This window comes from Vipera ursinii (assembly GCF_947247035.1).
Source record: "Vipera ursinii genome assembly, chromosome: 7".
NCBI lineage: Eukaryota > Metazoa > Chordata > Lepidosauria > Squamata > Viperidae > Vipera > Vipera ursinii.
Window position 1 is genome coordinate 10,334,360 of NC_139521.1, and position 19,529 is coordinate 10,353,888.

Consider the following 19,529-nt stretch of genomic DNA (forward strand, 5'->3'; position numbering starts at 1 on the left):
TTTTGTGCAGTTGTTTGGCCACCATGAAAAGAGATTGCTAGACTAGCTGAGTCAGGAGTCCTGACCTAGCAGACCACGGCTTATGTTCTTATGAACAAATTCTGGCTAATTGCAGCTTTCACTTTCAAAATAACAGTTCGAAGGGACCTTGTAGGTCATCTAGTTCAACCCCCCCCCCCCACACTCAAGCAGGAGACACCCCCCCTATACCATTTCTGACAAGTGGCTGTCTCTTCTTGAAAGCCTCCAGTGATGGGGCATACACAACTTCTGAAGGCAAGCTGTTCCACTGGTTGACTGTTCTCACTGTCATAAAATGTCTCATTTCTAGGTTGAATCTCTTTCTTGATCAGTTTCCATCTGTTGTTCCTTGTCTGGACTTTGGGTGCTTTGAAAAAATAGGTGACAGCTCCTCAAGTATTGGAACACTACTATCATGTCACCCCTGATCCTTCTCTTCACTAGACTAGTCATGCCCAGTTCTTGCAACTGTTCTTCCTATGTTTTAGCTTCCAGGCCCCTAATTGTCTTTGTTGTTCTTCTCTGCACTCTTTCTAGAGTCTCAATATCTTTTGTATAGTGTGGTGACCAAAAGTGAATGCAGTATTCTAGGTCTAGCCTTAAAAGGTAAAGGTAAAGGTTCCCCCGCACATGCATGCTAGTCGTTTCCAACTCTAGGGGCCGGTGCTCATCTCCGTTTCAAAGCTGAAGAGCCAGCGCTTGTCTGAGGATGTCTCCATGGTCATGTGGCCGGCATGACTAGACGCCAAAGGCGCACGGAACGCCGTTACCTTCCCACTGTAGTGGTCCCTATTTTTCTACTTGCATTTCTATATGCTTTTGAACTGCTAGGCTGGCAGAAGCTGGGACGAGTAACAGGCGCTCACTCTGTTACGCGGCACTCGGGATTCGACCCGCCAAACTGCCGACCTTCTGATCGACAAGCTCAATGTCCTAACCCACTGAGCCACCATGTCCCTATAGGTCTAGCCTTACTAGAGCTTTATAGAGTGGTGCTCGTACCTCACATGATCTTGATTCAATTCCTCTGTTAATGCAACTTAGGATTCCATTGGCGGCTGCTGCTGCATACTCCTGACTCATATTTAATTGATTGTCCACTAGGACGCCAAGATCCTTCTCACAGTTACTGCAATTAAGCCTGGTTTCACTTAATCTGTACGTGTACTTTTGTTTTTTTCTTGCTTAAACTATTGGCAATTCTTGCCAGCTTAATATCATCTGCACATTTGATAAGTTCCCCTTCTAATCCCTCATCTAAGTCATTTGTGAAGACTTGGATCAGACAGAAGAATAACCTCAAATTACATTACAGTCAATAAGCTGCAAGGATAAAGAGAGCTTTGCTGTAATCCAATGCTTCTCAACTGGTTTGGGGAATTCTGAAGATTGAAGTCCACCCGTCTTAAAAGTTGCCACAGTTGAGAAACACCGATGTAATCTAGTATTACTACAACAGTAGGCTGTTCTGGTCTGCAAAAGGCATAACGGATGTACCAGTCAAAGCCAAAAGTCATTACAGATACTCCCACCTGCCCAACTCACTATAGAAGTGATCACCAGGAGAGGTGATCAACCTGACGTTTCTCCACTGTACCAGTTAACAGAACCCTTCTAGGACTGTGACTGTAAGCTGATGTCAAAAAGATTTCAAAAGCATTACTACTATATTTTATTTGAACAATTTATTCTCTGTATACATTTATTCTCTGAAATTTGTGATATCCTTTCTTCAAACACAATATACTCAGAAATGAAAGGAGAAACTGTATGGGAAATTTTCTTGCCAACATCCAAAAAAAAAATCCTAAAACAAGCCAAGGAAGGGAAGGGAAGGGAAGGGAAGGGAAGGGAAGGGAAGGGAAGGGAAGGGAAGGGAAGGGAAGGGAAGGGAAGGAAGGAAGGAAGGAAGGAAGGAAGGAAGGAAGGAAGGAAGTTTTGATTAGCAAAAAGCCTGAAAATCTGGCTTTTAAACGTTTGTCTATAAAAAGTGAGGACTTTGGGTTTCCCTTTGTGAACAGCCTTACCATGCAAGAATCCACAGTTCCAGACTCGTAGCCTGCACATAACATCCTGACTGTGATGGTCTTCATGTCAAAGTAAGACTGACATTGGTCCAAGGAAATAATGCGCACTTCTCCTTCCTGCAGTTTGAAGGGCACTAAACAGAAGGCAAACACACAACTGGGTCAGAATCTACAGCTGCATAAGATAGAATAGATAGATAGATAGATAGATAGATAGATAGATAGATAGATAGATAGATAGATAGATAGAATAGATAGAATAGATAGATGATAGATAGATGATAGATAGATAGCTAGAATAGATAGATAGATGATAGATAGATATAGATAGATAGATAGATAGATAGATAGATAGATAGATAGACAGACAGACAGACAGACAGACAGACAGACAGATAGATGATAGATAGATAGATAGATAGATAGATAGATAGATAGATAGATAGATAGATAGATAGATAGATAGATAGACAGACAGACAGACAGACAGACAGACAGACAGATAGATAGATAATAGACAGACCTTTATTGACATTTTTTTCTGTGGGCACATTGGCACACATTAAAAATGAAATTTTGCCCTCAAAAGTGTACACATACACAACACACATTTAAACATGCTATATAGAACATACGCATACACCTACACCCTTACATATAAATAACATATAAATATTAATCATGATCCATCTTGAATACTTAACAGAAAGGGGAAGCCTGATAGTTCACAAGGTTAATACTGTATGGAACAAAACTGTGACTGGTTGTTCTGCCTCGGATACCACGGAGCCCCCTCCCTCCCAGAAGGGAACAAGGAAAACGAGTCGTGAAGAGGATGAGTAGTGTCCCAGATAATCTTACGGACCCTGTTCAAGCAACCCTTCTGCGCTATGTCCTGGATGGGAGGGAGGGAACTGCCAATGATCTTTTTGGCCATCCTCACCACTCTCTGCACCACCTTCCTGTCTGAAGCAGGGATGCTTCCAAACCAGACTGTGATGCTGTATGACAGGATGCTCTCGATCGTCCCCCTGTAGAAAGTGGTCAGGACAGGGGAAGGAAGATAAGCTTTTCTCATGCGATGGAGAAAATGCAGGCGCTGCTGTGCCCGCTTCACCAGTGTCTCGCTGTTGAGCCACCAAGCCAGCCTACTTGTTAGTTGCACACCCAGGAATTTGATGCTGGCAACCATCTCCAAAGGTGAATCATTAATTCACAGAGAAGTGTGGCTGTGCCTGCCTTTTCTGAAATCGAGAATGATTTCTTTGGTTTTCCCAGTATTTAAAACTAGGCTGTTTTCTTTATACCAGTTCACCAACTCCTCAACCTCCTTGCAGTAAGATCAGGAGTAGGCATATTGTAACAGCTCTATGAACAAGCTTGAATGTTCTTCCCCCTCTTCAAGTTTCTCCTTGTAAACTAGGGAAGGGCTTAGCTGACATTAAAATTAGTGCTGGTAATTATAAATGTCAGAGCTAGTTTTTTAAAAAAATTACATACAAAAAAATGTTCCAAGCAGACCACAAGATGGCTGGCAACCATCTCCACGGGTGAATTATTAATACACAGAGGAGTGTGGCTGTGCCTGCCTTTTCTGAAATTGACAAGGACCAATTTGGTTTTACTAATGTTTAAAAGTAGGCTGTTTTAAATGAGGTCACCTGCCTGATCAAAGCTTCATCCTTTGGGCACTGACATCACACATGTCTAAAGAGATGGTGGTGCATCACAAGGTTGCACCCACAATCTCAGCCTTCCGTTCCATCCCTCTCTCTGGTGGACATTCGCATATATTCATATTGCAATCTTTCTTTTTAACGCCCTAGTTTTTGAACAGCAAAAACTAACATACGTTCTGACATTTTGTTTAGCGCAACAGAGGAGTTTTCATTCGTTGCTTCAAATGCAACAGTGCTTGTAGACCCACCACCTTCTTATTGTTCACTGGAAATGGGGGACTAGCAATTATAGCGATTAAGCCAACCGGCTACGGTAAAAGAGAAACAGATTTGCATGAGAACATGGATACGCGACACTGACTTTTGTTACCCATGTGTCCCCAGCCGGTGATGTAGCAATAGGTATTTGGCTTGACCAGCTGCTCCCTGGTGGGAAGGCAAACCGGCCGGACGTAGCTCGTCTCATTGATGTCTTCGCTGAGTTCCACAATGCTGATGTCGTAGTCCACCACCGCACGGTTGTAACGAGGGTGCAGAATAATTGTTTTCACCAGGCGGATTTGCATGAAGACTGAAGGATGATCCAAATTGTTGATGCCAAAAACTACTTTCCACACCTTCGGATTTTCTCTCCTTGGGAAAAAGAAAGGCGTTAAAATACCAGTGAACGACTCGAAATCTCTCTACCGTTAAGTCACTTATGTACTTCACTCTCCCACTGGACGCACACCAACTACAGGCAGTCCTCAACTTACGACAATTGAGCCCCAAATTTCTGTTGTCAAGGGTTGAGGTTTTTTTTCCCCCTCCCATTTTATGACCTTTCTCGCTTCCGTTGTTCCTGCAGTTGGTAACTCAGTAACCCGGTTGTTAAGTGAATCTGGCTTCCCCATTGACTTTGCTTGTCAGAAGGTGGCAAAAGGGGATCACGCGACCCCGGGACACTGCGACCATCATAAATATGAACCAGTTGCCAAGCATCTCAATTCTGATCTCCAAATCATGGGGATGCTGCAAAGGTTGTGTCGCTTTTTCCAGTGTCGTAATTTTTGAACGGTCGCTAAATGAACTGTTGTAAGTCAAGGACTACCAGAATATAAACAGGAAGATGAAAGCGGGGCTTTTGCCACAGAAAAAAGAACTAAGTCCACTTGAATGATATAATAATAATAATAATAATAATAATAATAATAATAATAATAAGAAGAAGAAGAAGAAGAAGAAGAAGAAGAAGAAGAAGAAGAAGAAGAAGAAGAAGAAGAAGAAGAAGAAGAAGAAGTAGTAGTTGGAAGGGACCTTGGAGGTCATCTAGTCCAACCCCCTGCTAAGGCAGGAAACCTATACCATTTCAGGCAAATGGCTGTCCAGTCTCTTCTTAAAAACCTCCAGTGTTGGAGCATTCACCACCTCTGGAGGCAGGTTGTTCCACTGGTTAATTGTTCTAACTGTCAGGAAGTTTCTCCTTAGTTCTAGGTTGCTTCTCTCCTTGATTAGTTTCCATCCGTTGCTTCTTGTCCTGCCTTCAGGTGCTTTGGAGAATAGCTTGACTCCCTCTTCTTTGGGGCAGCCCCTGAGATACTAGAACACTGCTATCATGTCACCACTCGCCCTTCTCTTCATTAAACTACACATACCCAATTCCAGCAACCGTTCCCTATATGTTTTAGCCTCCAGTCCCCCCAATCATCTCTGTACCCTTTCTAGAGTCTCAACATCTTATTTACATCATGGTGACAAAAACTGGATGCAGTATTCCAGGTGTGGCCTGGAACGAAGGTGGAAGCTATTTCAGTTTTTACCTTAGGTAGAAGTATGCCTTTTGACGGAAACATAGATGTAACTACCACTTCAAATGCAACATTGATTTGGATCCACTACCTTCTTATCTCCATCAGTAGAAAAAGTCAGCCCCATAATGAATTTACTAAACCTGGCTTGAATTCAATGCAAACAAAAGATCTCACGCTCTCATCTTTTCACCAGAAACAAGGGTGTCTGAGGAGAGAGGATCGAGAGGATCTTTAAGATGGCGATTGCAACGTTATGATCCAGTCCCACATTGATTGTAGACGGATCAACGCCACATCCATCGTTTTGCAGATTTGCACCCTCCAGTGTACGCCCCTGAGAAGCAACCAAGTGGCTGTTTTAATTAAACAAATAGAAACAACAGCACACTATAAAACTATAAACCACTAGGTCCAATGGTGGTATGGATTTCTGCAGCCCAGAGATGGTAGCCTTTAAAATCATAAATTAATGGCTTTCAAACTTTTTCAGGTCACGGGAACCAGGAACTGCTAATGTATAATAAGCTGTGTCCAGGTGAACTTTTCATTTTGGCCCGCATGTCACGCATTGCTTGTGTGAAAGCAGCTCATCTCGGTTCTATGTGCGTGGCATAACAGAGCAGTGTTTCTCCGTAACAACCACGTACATTTTCAGTTGTGATGGATCCAATACGATCTGGGCAATTCTGGGAACTGAAGTCCACATATCTGAAAGTTGCCAAAGTCGAGAAACACAGTGATAGAAGGACATGGTTTTTGTAAGTCGGCTAGGTCTCAGCTCCTCGGAGGTTTCCACTTGGAAAGCTTTGATCACGTCAACCAGCTTGGAATCCTCTCTCTAATTACAATGCCTGACAAGGATGAGCAGAGAAACTCTTGAGCGAAAGAGAGCTTGCACAAAAAGAGGATACTGAGAGTAGTTAAGTTTACACAGCAACCACGCAGATACACTGAGGTGTGTACGAAAGTTTTACTTGTGGGATAAGACAATAGCACAGTCCAGGAAAAAAAACAGTCCAGGTCATACACGAGTAATGAAAAGATAGCAGATAACAACAGTCCAAGGATTATCCGATACAGAGTCTTACCAGTCCGTAAATCAAACACAGTTCTACAGGTTTAGCAAAACAGTAGCAAACCCACAAACCATGATAAACAGCAAGTGACAGCAAACGAGAGTGAACGTAACAGAGAGAGAAGCTATGTCTCTAGCTCCCTCTTATGGCTGTAGGAAACAGCGCTGGCCAATCATTAGAAGGTATGATGCAATGCATTACATAGTTAAAGTGATACATTACAGTTCTATAACAATGATACAATCGTAGTTCATATATATTGCCAACCCAACCAGTTAGGCCACAGACATATACCTAACAATGCCCATCCTATTTCTGAAGCGTCCTCAGCACTACTCACCCTTCAAAGCAGTGTGCCACCGTTAAGACCCACTTCTTTGCTACGAGAACGCAGCCACAGATATGCCCGCTGGGCTCACTCTGAAGCGAGCACTGCCACGGCCAACGCCCTGACCGACTGGTCCTGCCACCGAGGATCCTCTTGCTCATCCGAGCAGCAGGGCGACGGCCACAATCTTTTAGGAAAAAGATCAGCTGGTAAGTACCGGAAAAGAGACTGCATTTCCTGGAAAGCTTTGGCATCCATGCCACAGCAATCTCAAAAGAAGTAGTACACCTGGAGACACAGTAAATTTACAAAAACCTGCAATATCATTAAACTTAAATTAATGCCAGCAATGGAAGAAAATTCCTGATTAAATAAAAGAGCAAACACAAATTTTAAGTCAGATTGTGGGCAACTTTGCTGCACTGAGCAGGAGTAGGCCTCTAAGGCCCTTTCCAATTCCATAGCGCTGTTAGCCTATCTAAACTTGCAAATAAGGTGCTTGGGAGCCTCAGTGAATATTGAGGCAAGAGGAAGTAACCCAACCTCATTTATTTGTCTAAACAAGTTATTTGCTTCCTTAAAGGGAAGAACAAGGCACAGCCAACAGTGTTTCGGGGTTTGCAAAACTACAAAGAGCGATAAAATGCCAAGTAAAGGGGGGGGGGGGAAATCCAATCCAAAAAATGAAAAATGATGGAAGGAAGTGAATGGAATGGATTATGGCTGCAAAAAAACCCCCCAAACTAAACGATTTAGTAAGTTCAGTCTAATAGAATTAAAGAGTTGAGAGGGACCTTGGAGGTCTTCTAGTCCAACCCACCTGCTCAAGCAGTAGACCTTACTTACACCATTCCGGTTCTTGCCTTAATATTCTGTTTCTGGGCTTCTGGAAGGCGTAAGTTTTCCATTCAGAAAGCAAAATGCTGCTCCTTCATAAAGATTCCACTTTTATTCTCCCCAAATAATTTTTTTTTAAAAAACTCTCAAAAGAATTATGGATAATTTGGAAGTATCTAATTTACTTCTTCATGCTTCTATGAATTAAGTTCTTACCTTCTTTGGCACAGAGAAGAGAAACCACATTCTTGCTTTTACATGGTAACCTAGATGTAGAAACAACAGCTTAACGAAGTTCAGTTTCATCAGCATAATGTAGAAGTGCAGGGATCACATCTACTGGAAAAACTTTTATTATCTTTTTATCTGTATCATTAAAATATGGGCTCGGAACCTGGAGGACATTTGATTTCTAAAGGCAGTACTTTGCTGCTTCATTTATTCCTCTCAACAGTCCTCAGGACTGGCAACTAGATCAAATATATCAGCTGAAAACCAAAGCCAAATAGGTGTTTTTTTTAAAAATTGTAAGTGGGACTCAAAGTACAAACATCCTCGACTTACAAGAGTTCCTTTAGCGACCGTTCAAAGTTACAACAGCATGGACAAATGTGACCTGACTATTTTGCACAGTTACAACCTTTGCAAGCATCCCCACGATCATGTGATTAAAATTCGGACACCTGGCAACTGGCTTATATTTATGACGGTGGCTTTGTCCCGGGGTCATGTGATCCCCTTGTGACAAGCAAACTCAATGGGGAAGCCAGAATTCACTTAACCATGTTACTAGCTTAATAACTGAAGTGATTCACTTAACAATGGTGGCAAGAAAGATCGTAAAAACGGGGGGGGGGGAAGTAAAACTCACTTAGCAAATGTCTCACTTAACAATAGAAATTGTGGGCTCACTTGTGGCCGCAAACCGATTTCCTGTTTATACACGGACTGCCTACAAACGGATAGGGCTTCTGTGCAGTTGGAAACGCATTGTCATGCTTCCGACTAATGAAACACTTCAAAGAATCTTGTTTATTCTAAAAAGTCTATAATAATGAGAACAAAGCGTCAGCACGGCCTGGATGGATGCCAAGATCTGAATCCCAATATCTGGCACAATTCCCTGTCCAAGTTAGCAGTCATAAATCACGTTCTCCAATCAATTTGAAGGGCAAAGCTTCCATTCCCTTCCCTTCCATTTCTTATCAAAAACAACCCCCCCCCAGCTTCATCTAATTCTAAGAGCAAAACAATTTAAAGGAAAAGGCTGCCTCTTAATATTGTCAGAGCAAAAACATCCGAAGTTTGCAGCGTTGACACGCATACTGAATACATACAGATCAACGCGGGGAGTATCACACCCGACAGGGTGTTACAACAATTTGAGTAAACAAGCCTTATTTATATAGTCTATATGGTGGTGCAGTGTTCAAGAACTCTGCCCCACAGCCTGGAGTTCAATCCTGACTGGGCTCAAGGCTGACTCAGCTTTCCATTCTTCTGAGGTCAGTAAAATGAGGACCCAGATTATTGGGGGGCAATAGGCTAGCTCTGTAAACCGCTTAAAAAGGCCTGTAAAGTGGTATACAAGTCTTAAGTGCTATTGCTATTATATGCAACACCCCCAGTTCTTCTTCTTCGGAAATCTGAGTTCCATCATATGTGGATAGGCTGAAGGAATAGCTTTTGAGGAACGGAAGGAAGAACCACTTCTAAGACAACGGAGGAGGAATATAATTTGAGAAAGCTTCAGATGTACAACCCTCCCTAGTTCTTATGAAGATAAAGAGAGGGAAGGGGGGGGGAAACGTATTCAGACTTGCAAGATTCTGTGACTTTAACCTTACAATAAAAGTAGCATCGCCATGCATAACGTTTCCCCCTAGTAGTCTACTCTAGCTTGAAGGGCTGATGTGGTGCTACGTTTGAGACTGACGGGTTCTCTCCAGATATTCTCTCCGCCCATAGAGTATAACACACTGTGGTAGCTATTTCTTACCCTGTTACTAAAAGACCATGCAGTGTGAACCCGTTTTTCTTCTCCCAATCAGGATGCAGGTTCAGCCATTTTGCCTGTAGTGGAAGCTCATGCACTGGAATAAGTCCTGTCGCAGCTGGTCCACTGTGGGGAAAAAAAGAAACATACATTCAAGAACGTTCAAGAGGGTTCATTTATAGTAGAAGCTAGGCACGTAAAACGGGATGGGCCCCCCCCACTGAGCAGTCACAGACACCATCTTAACTTGTTTCTACTCTCCCTTGGGATGCCCCAAAACAAGGGCTACCCTTCACCCGAAGGCCAATAGGTCAGATAAAGTGCTTTTATGCCTTATCTTCTCCATGGCCTAAACCAGAGGAAGGCTGTTCCTGCGTCATCTGCATGGGCCAGAGGTGGGGAACTATGGCCCCTTAATGACTTGTGGACTTCAAACTCCCCAGTGTTCACGAAAAAGGTTTGATCACGTGATCCCGGGTCTTAGCAACTGTCATAAATACGAATCCGTTGTTGCCAAGCATACAACTTTTGATCATGTGTGACCACGGGTATGGTGCAACGGTCCTAAGTGCGAGACATGGTCATAAGTTACTTCTTTTCAGTGACACTGTAACTTTGAATGTCACTGTTGTGATTCAGGGTCAGCCTGTGGGTTCGGCAGTTGGGTCGGACGACTCAGAGGAGGAGGAGGGGGGTGTTGAAGACAATGCTGAGGGGGTTGAAGATCTTGCTGATGAGAGCCCTCAGCCAGGCCCCTCCCACTTGGTCACCACGGAGACCCAGCTGTGTGAGCCTGACAGCGTGGATGAAGATGACCCACAGCTGGCCCTGTTCAAGGACGCCCGACGCAGGAGGCAGTCAATCAGGAGTAAACAGAGGAAGGCAATGGGGCTTCTCGGAAGGAGGCAGAGAGAAGCCACGCCCTGAACTCTATATAAGGGGAATGTGTGGGGAGGGCTGGTTTGCTGAAGGCAACCGCTCGGATAGTTCATGTTTCTTAAAGCTCCTGTTTCTTGGTTTGTCTTGTTCCGTTTGTTTTTGTTGCAATAAATTTGGCAGGCGTAATTCCAGCCTCTTGCCTTCTTGAAAAAGGGGTTGTCCCTGCCTTTTCTGCAGGGCCAGTAGCAGGCTGGTACAGAACAGTCACTAAAGTGAACTGTTTGTAAGTCACGGTTTATCTGTACGGAGCAGGGAGGTTAATCGACAAATGCAGAGATCACTTCTCATAATAATATCAAATCCTGGAATATGATATAGTATAGTATAGTATAATATAGGATAGGATAGGATAGTAATTAGTATAGTATGGTATGGTATGGTATGGTATGGTATGGTATGGTATGGTATGGTATGGTATGGTATAGGATAGGATAGGATAGGATAGGATAGGATAGGATAGGATAGGATAGGATAGGATAGGATAGGATAGGATAGGATAGGATAGGATAGGATAGGATAGGATAGGAGCTGGAAGGGACCTTGGAGGTCTTCTAGTCCAGTCCCCTGCTGAAGCAGGAGAACCTATATCACTTATCTGAGATGGTATAGGTTCTCCTGTTTGAGCAGAGGGCTGGACTAGAAGACCTCCAAGGTCCCTTCCAGTTCTATTTTATTCTAAATCACAGGATTTGATAGTCTTGTGAGAAGTGATCTCTGCGTTTGAAAAATGTGATATACAGAAGCCACAGTTGATGTTTCATGTTTTATTCAAACGAATTGGGGGGGGAGCGGGGGGGGACAGGCATCTGCAGAGGGAGATCAAAAAAGTTAAGATGGAGGCTGTGACTATCCAAAGGAGACTGGCAATTTTAGATGTGATGCACATTCAAAAGAGTTGGGCCTATGACTACACAGTGGCAACCATCTTGACATTTTTTACCTTCTACTGGGAACTTTTTTTAAATTGCTATTTCTTTCTTTTGTCTGTGTTTCTATGTTTGCTTTTAAAAATTTTTACTGGCCCAACTGAATTTTTCTCTTATGAAAAGTGCTTGTTTGAGCAAACGTTTCTTCACCATTTGAGACATGAAAAAAAAAGATGAATTCATTTCTGCTTGGGAGTCAGAAGTAACCATTCTCCCCAACTGTAATTGTTTTATTTTTTCTGTCATATCACCTCATACTGATTTAGCCAAGATATAGAAAAAACTCTGCTGTACCTGCTTTGTCTGAAAATATAGTGATATACAAAAATAATGTGTGTGGGAATGTAATAAACATGTAGGAAAATTAAATAAGTACAATTTCCCATTAAAATCAAGATTCCTTGCTTTATTTAATAAACTTTCATAATTAAGTATTCATTCCCCAGTCCTCTCAAGCAACTTGAAATTCAATATAGACTTTAATATCCAAAATTGTTAGCATGAAATGGCGGTAGAGATTTCTCTGAACGACTCCTAATCATAACTGCAGCTGAAATCAATAGAAATTTGTATCCATAAAATCTATTAAATCCAGCAGTCTGCCCTAGGGCTAGAATTAACTCTGCACCAAAAAGTGTAGACTCTGCCATTATTTTTAACCATGGAAATCAAGAAACCTAATCTAATGCCACTTCCATACTAACAGTAATTTTTAACCCTAAAACTAGCTTTGGAGACAATCACACCTAACACAACCTTAAGATCACTTAAAAACATCCCAAAGGATTAAGCCATTGATCTGACCTAAGAACTCACTGAAAACAGATTCCAGTGCAATTTTTAAAAGTTTCCTTCAAAAATAGTCCTTCCAAACAAAACTTAAAAACCATATAATAGGCTCAGGAATTTCACCAAGTATATGGCATCATACATGTACTGGAATTAAGGGGAAAATATGATTTTTTTCCACAGAAAACAAACTACTATATTAATAGCCTAGGGCAGGGGGGTAGGCAACCTTGGCTCTTTTATGTCTCGTGGCTGGCTCAGGAATTGTGGGAGTTGAAGTCCATGAGTCATAAAAGCCAAGGTTGCCTACTCCTGGCCTATACATTACAACCAGGGGTCTTCAAACCTGGCCCTTTTATGACTTGTGGACTTCAACTCCCACAATTCCTGAGCCAGCATGGGGGAACTATGGCTCCTTTATGACTTGTGGACTTCAACTCCCAGAATTCCTGAGCCAGCATGGCTCAGCATGGAAACCTCTTCCTTTCCCCTCAGCACGGCTGGCTCAGGAATTCTGGGAGTTGAAGTCCACGAGTCATGAAAGAGCCAAGGTTGACTACCCCTAGTCTAGGGTAGTGATAAAGTACCAAAGATCATATGTGTTAACAAATACCAAAACATTCCAGTTCTATAAAATTAACAAAAATGTAAAAAAACCCTAAATGATCCCATGTGTTAAGAAAACATCAGATTCAAAAAACTGTCCCCATTTTACAGTCACATTCAAGGCTAAGGTTTATCAATATTACAAACTACTGACCTTACCCGAAACCCATCTGTTTACATGCCAAGAGGCTTAAATTTTCTTCCCAGTCATCAGCGCATACGTAATAATTGGCAGCTGACCTATATACAGTCAGGAACATCAAGGAGCTGCTGTTTTTATATAGGGACACTGTGTAAAGAAAAACAAGGGGAAGTTTAACTTTAATACTTCCAGGTCGAAGGCAACTGATGGGTTTCTCGTGACACAGAAGATCTGTAAACTAATATGCGATCACCAACAAAGACTGTACCTATAACTTGATCGTGCAATGATGGAGCTTAATATGCCAACTGCAAAAGGACAATCAAACTACAAGTAGCCCTTGGCTTACAATCATTCATTTGAACATTTGAAGTTACAACGGCACTGGCTTTATGACTCGTCCTCAGAGTTGCAGCCGTAACAGCATCCCCACGGTCGTGTGATCAAAATTCAGACATGTGGCAACCAGCATGTATTTACAATGGTCGCATTATCCTGGGGTCACGCGATCATCGCCATTTGCAGCCTTCCCATCCAGCTTCCGACAACAATTGGTCAAATGGGAGAAGCACCATATGCTGCTCTCCGAGAACGTTATTCTTTTACTGGGGGGGGGGAATTAAAGCCTTTCTGAACATACGTGTTGGGAGGGAAACATATGTATGTCCTCCTGTTTACTAATCTGTCCATCTAAATACGTATTATTTTATAGTCATGGAACATTCATACAAGGGGAGCAATAGTTGCCCGCCTCCGTAACATTCCTTAATCTACACGTGTGTCCCTCGGCAGTGCTAAAAAGGAGACAGTGCTGAGATGCAACCATACTGTCCCTCTTGGACCCTCACAGCCACGACAAACAGAGGTGTGTGACATTAAATAGCCCTTTGGGGAACTCAGCATTATACACGTGGGACTCTTTTATCCACTCTAGCAGGAAAACCTGGTTTCTGGTTCTTTAAAACTGCCTGAAGAAAGTCGAGGCAATTCCCTGGATAGCTGAACTGGACATCCCAGTTATGAGGCCTTTGTTGTACTCCTGTAGAGGTTTTGTATGCAATTACGTGGACTGGGTGCATATGTTTACTTCTGTCGTGTTCTCATGATATACTAAATAAATAATAAAATTCATACAATGTTTTCCTAAAGCAGAGATGGCCAAATGTCTTAGGTTAGAGGCCAGGCCTTTCATTCCAGTGACATCTGCAAGAAAAGGTTGCACCACATGATTTTCTGGGAATGGGGTGTCTTCCCGGGCAAATCCCATTTCCACATCTGTCCTACCAAAAAAGAAAAAAAAAACAGAAAAAAACACCTTTCCCCCAAAAAACTGTGCCAACAAAATGTGACGAAGTGGCCTGGATTTTGGCAGTGAAATTTCAGATGCTTTAGAAGTGCTTCCAGGACGGATTCCATAGGATTGATTGGTCTAATTATATTCCCATATGTTCTGAAAAAACAAACAATGTAATGCCATTAACATTTTGAATTTTGGAGGTAAAATCCCAGGACACTGACACAGACGAACTCTTATGAGGCTACTCATCCTAGAGTCACGTTTGCCCATTTTAATTTGCTTTTTATGAAAGCAGGAAGAAACAATGGCCAACCAACCAGACGTACAATCTTTGATTGTCGGCGTTAGTCATATACTTTAAATGTGGTTGATCTGTTTCCCATAGGTTTGTTTTCCCTCAGCAATCCTCACACTAGCATTTCAATTATAGTGCAAGTCTTAAAACTTACCACAGCTCCATTCATCGGATTTGTCGGCACAATCTGCTCGCCCATCACACCACGACTTACGGGGTACGCAGTCATGGTTTGCACATGCTATTTCATCCTTCTTGCAAAAGGCTGCCATGAAAAAATGTAAATAGGGAGAAAACCATCTTTAGAAGCGTAAAGCTTTACATTCTCTAGAACAGAGGTCCCCAATCTTTTTGGCACCAGGGACCGGTTTCGTGGAAGACGGACCAGGGGGTGGGGGATGGTTTTGGTTTTGCTTGTTCGCTTGCCGACTGCTCACCTCCAGCTGTGTGACCCGATTCCTAACAGGCTATGGACCGGGACTGACTTTACAGAAATATTACAGAATTAAGAAGTTCCAGTCTTTCAGAGACTTTTATTCCTGGTTATGCAAAGCAACTTCTTTCACAGCCAGCTTCGTTAACTATTTAATGCAATTTTATCATGAATTGTCAACATTCAAGAGAGTCAGAAACGAAAAATAACATTTCATTAGTGTATAAACAAATGAAACATTTCAGGGGGAAAAAAGCCATGAAAAACCCTGAATATTCCAACCCTGGAAGCCTCTGTCTAGTGAAACCTACAGAACCAAATTTTCTTAAGAGTTCTAATAAACAAAGGGTTTTTTTAGTCACTGTTTGTTATGAATGTGCAAAGTGCTTTTAGGGAGACCATGGATAAAATCAGCACCCAACAGTGTGCTGATTGCCTTCTAAGGCTTTGTCAAGGAATTAATTAAATGAAGCATAATAAATGCAAATATATGATGGACTAATAATACTCGAAGTGAAATAGATAACTCAAGGAAAGAAGCAAAAATCAAACCTAAAATAAAAAAAAAAAGAAATTCAGAACACTTTCTTCCGAAATAAACCACAAGAAAGGTACATTCTAAATCTTGCAGAAATCTTTGCATGTACCGGTATCTCCATGCCTTTCCTACTTTTCCCTCTCGCTCGGAAAGTTCAGATGTAAAAATCTGAATAATGCATGTTAGCCAGACATAAAATAGGTAAAGCATAATTTATTTTGCTCTCTTCATTCTGTGGCCATTGAATAAACAAAGCACGCAAAGTTCATGAAGAATGACAAGAACAGAAAGCTTATCAAAAGTAATTGATATTCAGACAAAAGCACAAGACGAAAGGAAATCTCGGGACAAAGGGAAGGAGGCAGATAGCAAAAATGAGAGAAAAGGGGCGAAATAAAAGCATAGTTGTTTAAAAAAAATTAAGCTAGAAATTAATAAAAGTCAAAAGCTAGAAGACTGCTTAGGATCAAAGGGGAAATGAAATGAGTAAAATTAAAAGAATTTTTCTAAAAAAGGACATGCCATGACTCTCTCCAAAGAAAGCATCCAGGCATTACAATTTGAAACACTTACAGCAATTTTTTTCATCCACGTTGTCAAGACAATCTGGAAAACCATCACATATCATCGTATGGTGAATACACAATTTGTCTGACGGGCATTCCCAGAGACCTCTTTCTTTGCAACCTGGACATAAGAAATTAACATGACAAATCATTTTGATGAACTAGTGCAGCAGGCAATAAGCTACTAAAATAGAAATGCAGGAATACACACATTGTGGAACGTTTGACTTTTATTGACTTAAAAATGTGCTTTTGATTTGACATCCAAAGATGGGATACAGAGGACACAGGAGCAAACGTTCGCAGATAGACAGATGTTGCTGCCTGTTCCATAGCTATGTTAACCTCTGGCTGAAAGTTCTAGAACCTAGCGTATCAAGTACCGTATTTTTCGGACCATAAGACGCACCTTTTCCCCCCAAAAGTGTGGGGGGGAAACGAGGGTGCGTCTTATGGTCCGAAGGTGATCCGTATGGCCAGCCCCAACCTCTGCAAGTGGAAAGCAAGGGAGCTTGCCAGGAGCACGAATCGGCACGTGCTGAGAAATGCCGATCTCACACTCCTGCAATCTCCCTCGCTCGGTTTCAGCTTCCCTTGCTACAAGAGAAAGCAGGCTGAAACGGAGTGAGGGAGATTGCCAGGAATGCGAATCGGCTGATCTCGCGCTGCTGCAATCTCCCTCGTTTCAGCCTGCTTTCTCTTGTAGCAAGGGAAGCTGAAACCGAGCGAGGGAGTTTGCAGGAGCGCGAGATCGGCCGATTCGCATTTCTGGCAATCTCCCTCGCTCCGTTTCGGCTTGCTTTCTGCAAGAGAAAGACGGGCCACAGGGTCGCCTCCGCGGGTACTGCTCTAATGCAGAGAGGGAAGGAGGGAGGAAGGAAGGAAGGAAGGGAGGGAGGGAGGAAGGGAGGGAGGGACAATGGGAGAGGGAGGGAGAGAGAGAAAGAGAGAGAAAGAGAGGGAGAGAGAGAGGAGAAAGAAATAGGGAGAGAGAGGAGAAAGAAAGGGAGAGAAATAGAGGGAGAGAAAGAGGGAGAGGGAGAGAAAGAAAGGGAGAGAGAGAGAAAGGGGGAGAGAGAGAAGGAGAAAGAAAAAGGGAGGGAAATAGAGGGAGAGAGAGAAAGGGAGAAAGAGGGAAAGAGAAAAATAGGGAGAGAAAGAGGGAGATGGAGAGAAAGGGAGAGAGAGGGAGAGAGGAGAGAGAGAAAGAGGGAAGGGGAGAGAGGGAGAGAAAGAGAAGGAGAGAGAGAAATTAAATTAGTAACATGATTGTTAAGTGAATCTGGTTTCCCCACTAACTTTGCTTCTCAGAAGGTTGCAAAAGGCGATCACATGACCCTGGAACAATGTGACCATCATAAATATGAATCGATTGCCAAGCATACGAATGTAAATCACATGACCCTGGGGATGCTGCAACAGTCATAAGTGTGAAAAATGGTGATAAGTCACTTTTTTCAGTGCCGTCGTAACTTTGAACAGTCACTAAGTGAATCATTGTAAGTCAAGGACTACCTGTACTTTATCATTTTTTTTCCTTTTTTGGGGGGGTCAAGTTTTTGACAACTTACTGGGCGACTGGTGGTACTCGGACATTGGCTTGTCCTAAAAGTGGTACAATGGATGAAAAGGTTGAAAAGCCCTGTTTTAGTATACCGGTACTATTTGGTTCAGAATTTTTTTTTCTTGTTTGCTTGCTCTAAAAACTGCGTGTGTCTTATGGTCAGGTACGTCTTATGGTCCGAAAAATACGGTAATTCCTTCCCAGAAAGAAGACAAGAGATGCATTCTAGCTCTTCCTTATATTAGTCAAGTCTCTCTGATTCAAACTTTATCTTCTAACTGTGGACCACAACCATTGTGTTACGCTGGTCAGTCTGGACGGATGTTTGGGTGAAAGGACATTATCACTTTTAACACCTTGAGAAACAATCTTGAAAATACAAGAAAGGGCTTGTTTAGACAAAGGTATTTATTTATTTATGGTATTTATAATATTTTTTAAAAAATCATTGGTTTTCTTCCATTTGAATGTTGGTATGGAATTAGATCCAGACGCTTAGAACAAAACCCGTGAAATCAGTAAAGATTGAAAATAAAAGTGACTAAATTCAGATCCAACCTATAACAGATGGTAAACTGCAACAACACAGAAATATATTGGCTGGAACCTTAAAATTAAGCCCCTACTGTATCTACAACATATAATCAATTCACATTTCAGATTCTGACAACCAAAATAATTTTTGTGTTGTTCCCCATTTCCACCCCCAATAATTGCCACGGATTCCTTGGGCGAGCTCTAGGCATAATCGAACAAACACTTTTCAATCATATTAATGGGGAAATTCTGTGCTAATTTTTTCTGTTAAAATAAGCTAGGATCTGATTCTGTGCTAATAAACATTTTGAAATCAGAATGTTAAAAGAAAAAAGGAAGTATAGAATTATTTAAAAACTTAAGCAATAGGTAAGATTGTAACAAGGTACAGTATGCATTAAAATGGTGAAATGTCAGTTGACAGTGATATCCTAAGAGCAGTGTTCGATAAACATACGCTGCCTCCTCCAATTGTTTCTAATCACTCAACCTGGTCTTATAATAAATTCAGTATGAACTTTTGCATAGCTATGTCAGTCATTTGATATTAAATTCTTACTTCGCTATATAAAGGAAATTAAGGCTGAGAGCAGATCTATGAAATATTTATATTTTGTCAGATTTTATGGGGTTTTTTCTTAAACAAGCTCATTTCAGCTTTCAGATGAAAGGATGACCTGTGTTAAGCAGGTCATTCCTAAGTTTTTAAAAAGCATTTTAATAATATCTTTTGATTTCACTTTGCCATAGAACCTCTACAGGAGTTAGAACCTTAAAAATAGGTTCATTCGAAAGTAGTGTGTCATTTTTAAGTGATTTCTAGAGCACCAAAAAGTCTGAATTTCACAAACATTTGGTACCAGTTGGAATAAATGAAGGTAAATAAAGCCAGATTGAAGACTATCATAATTTCTCCACAAAACAATAGAAACTAATGCAGGGGTCCCCAACTCCCAGTCCGTGGAACAGCACCGGTCCACGGCATGCCAGAAACCGGTCCACACAAACAAGCAAAGCCCCATCAGCGAGATGCAGGCAAAACCTCTCTCCATGGAACCAGTCCCTGGTGCCCAGAAGTTGGTGGCTGCTGATATAATCCATTCCTTAAAAAAAAAGTTCACCAAATAGAATAAGGAAGGGTAC

General features: G+C 41.9%; 1 protein-coding gene across 1 annotated transcript in view; it reads right to left on the reverse strand.

The window, feature by feature from the left end:
- The window catches only part of CORIN (corin, serine peptidase), a gene marked incomplete at both ends in the record, with an annotated part of 107,446 nt that overhangs the window by 18,183 nt on the left and 69,734 nt on the right, over positions 1–19,529 (reverse strand). The window contains 8 exons of the mRNA XM_083368064.1: positions 2,049–2,182; positions 4,089–4,360; positions 6,934–7,108; positions 7,975–8,024; positions 9,758–9,880; positions 13,174–13,303; positions 14,903–15,013; positions 16,293–16,406. Of these exons, the coding sequence (XP_083224190.1) occupies positions 2,049–2,182; positions 4,089–4,360; positions 6,934–7,108; positions 7,975–8,024; positions 9,758–9,880; positions 13,174–13,303; positions 14,903–15,013; positions 16,293–16,406 (1,109 nt within the window). The remainder of the gene's footprint in view (positions 1–2,048; positions 2,183–4,088; positions 4,361–6,933; positions 7,109–7,974; positions 8,025–9,757; positions 9,881–13,173; positions 13,304–14,902; positions 15,014–16,292; positions 16,407–19,529) is intronic.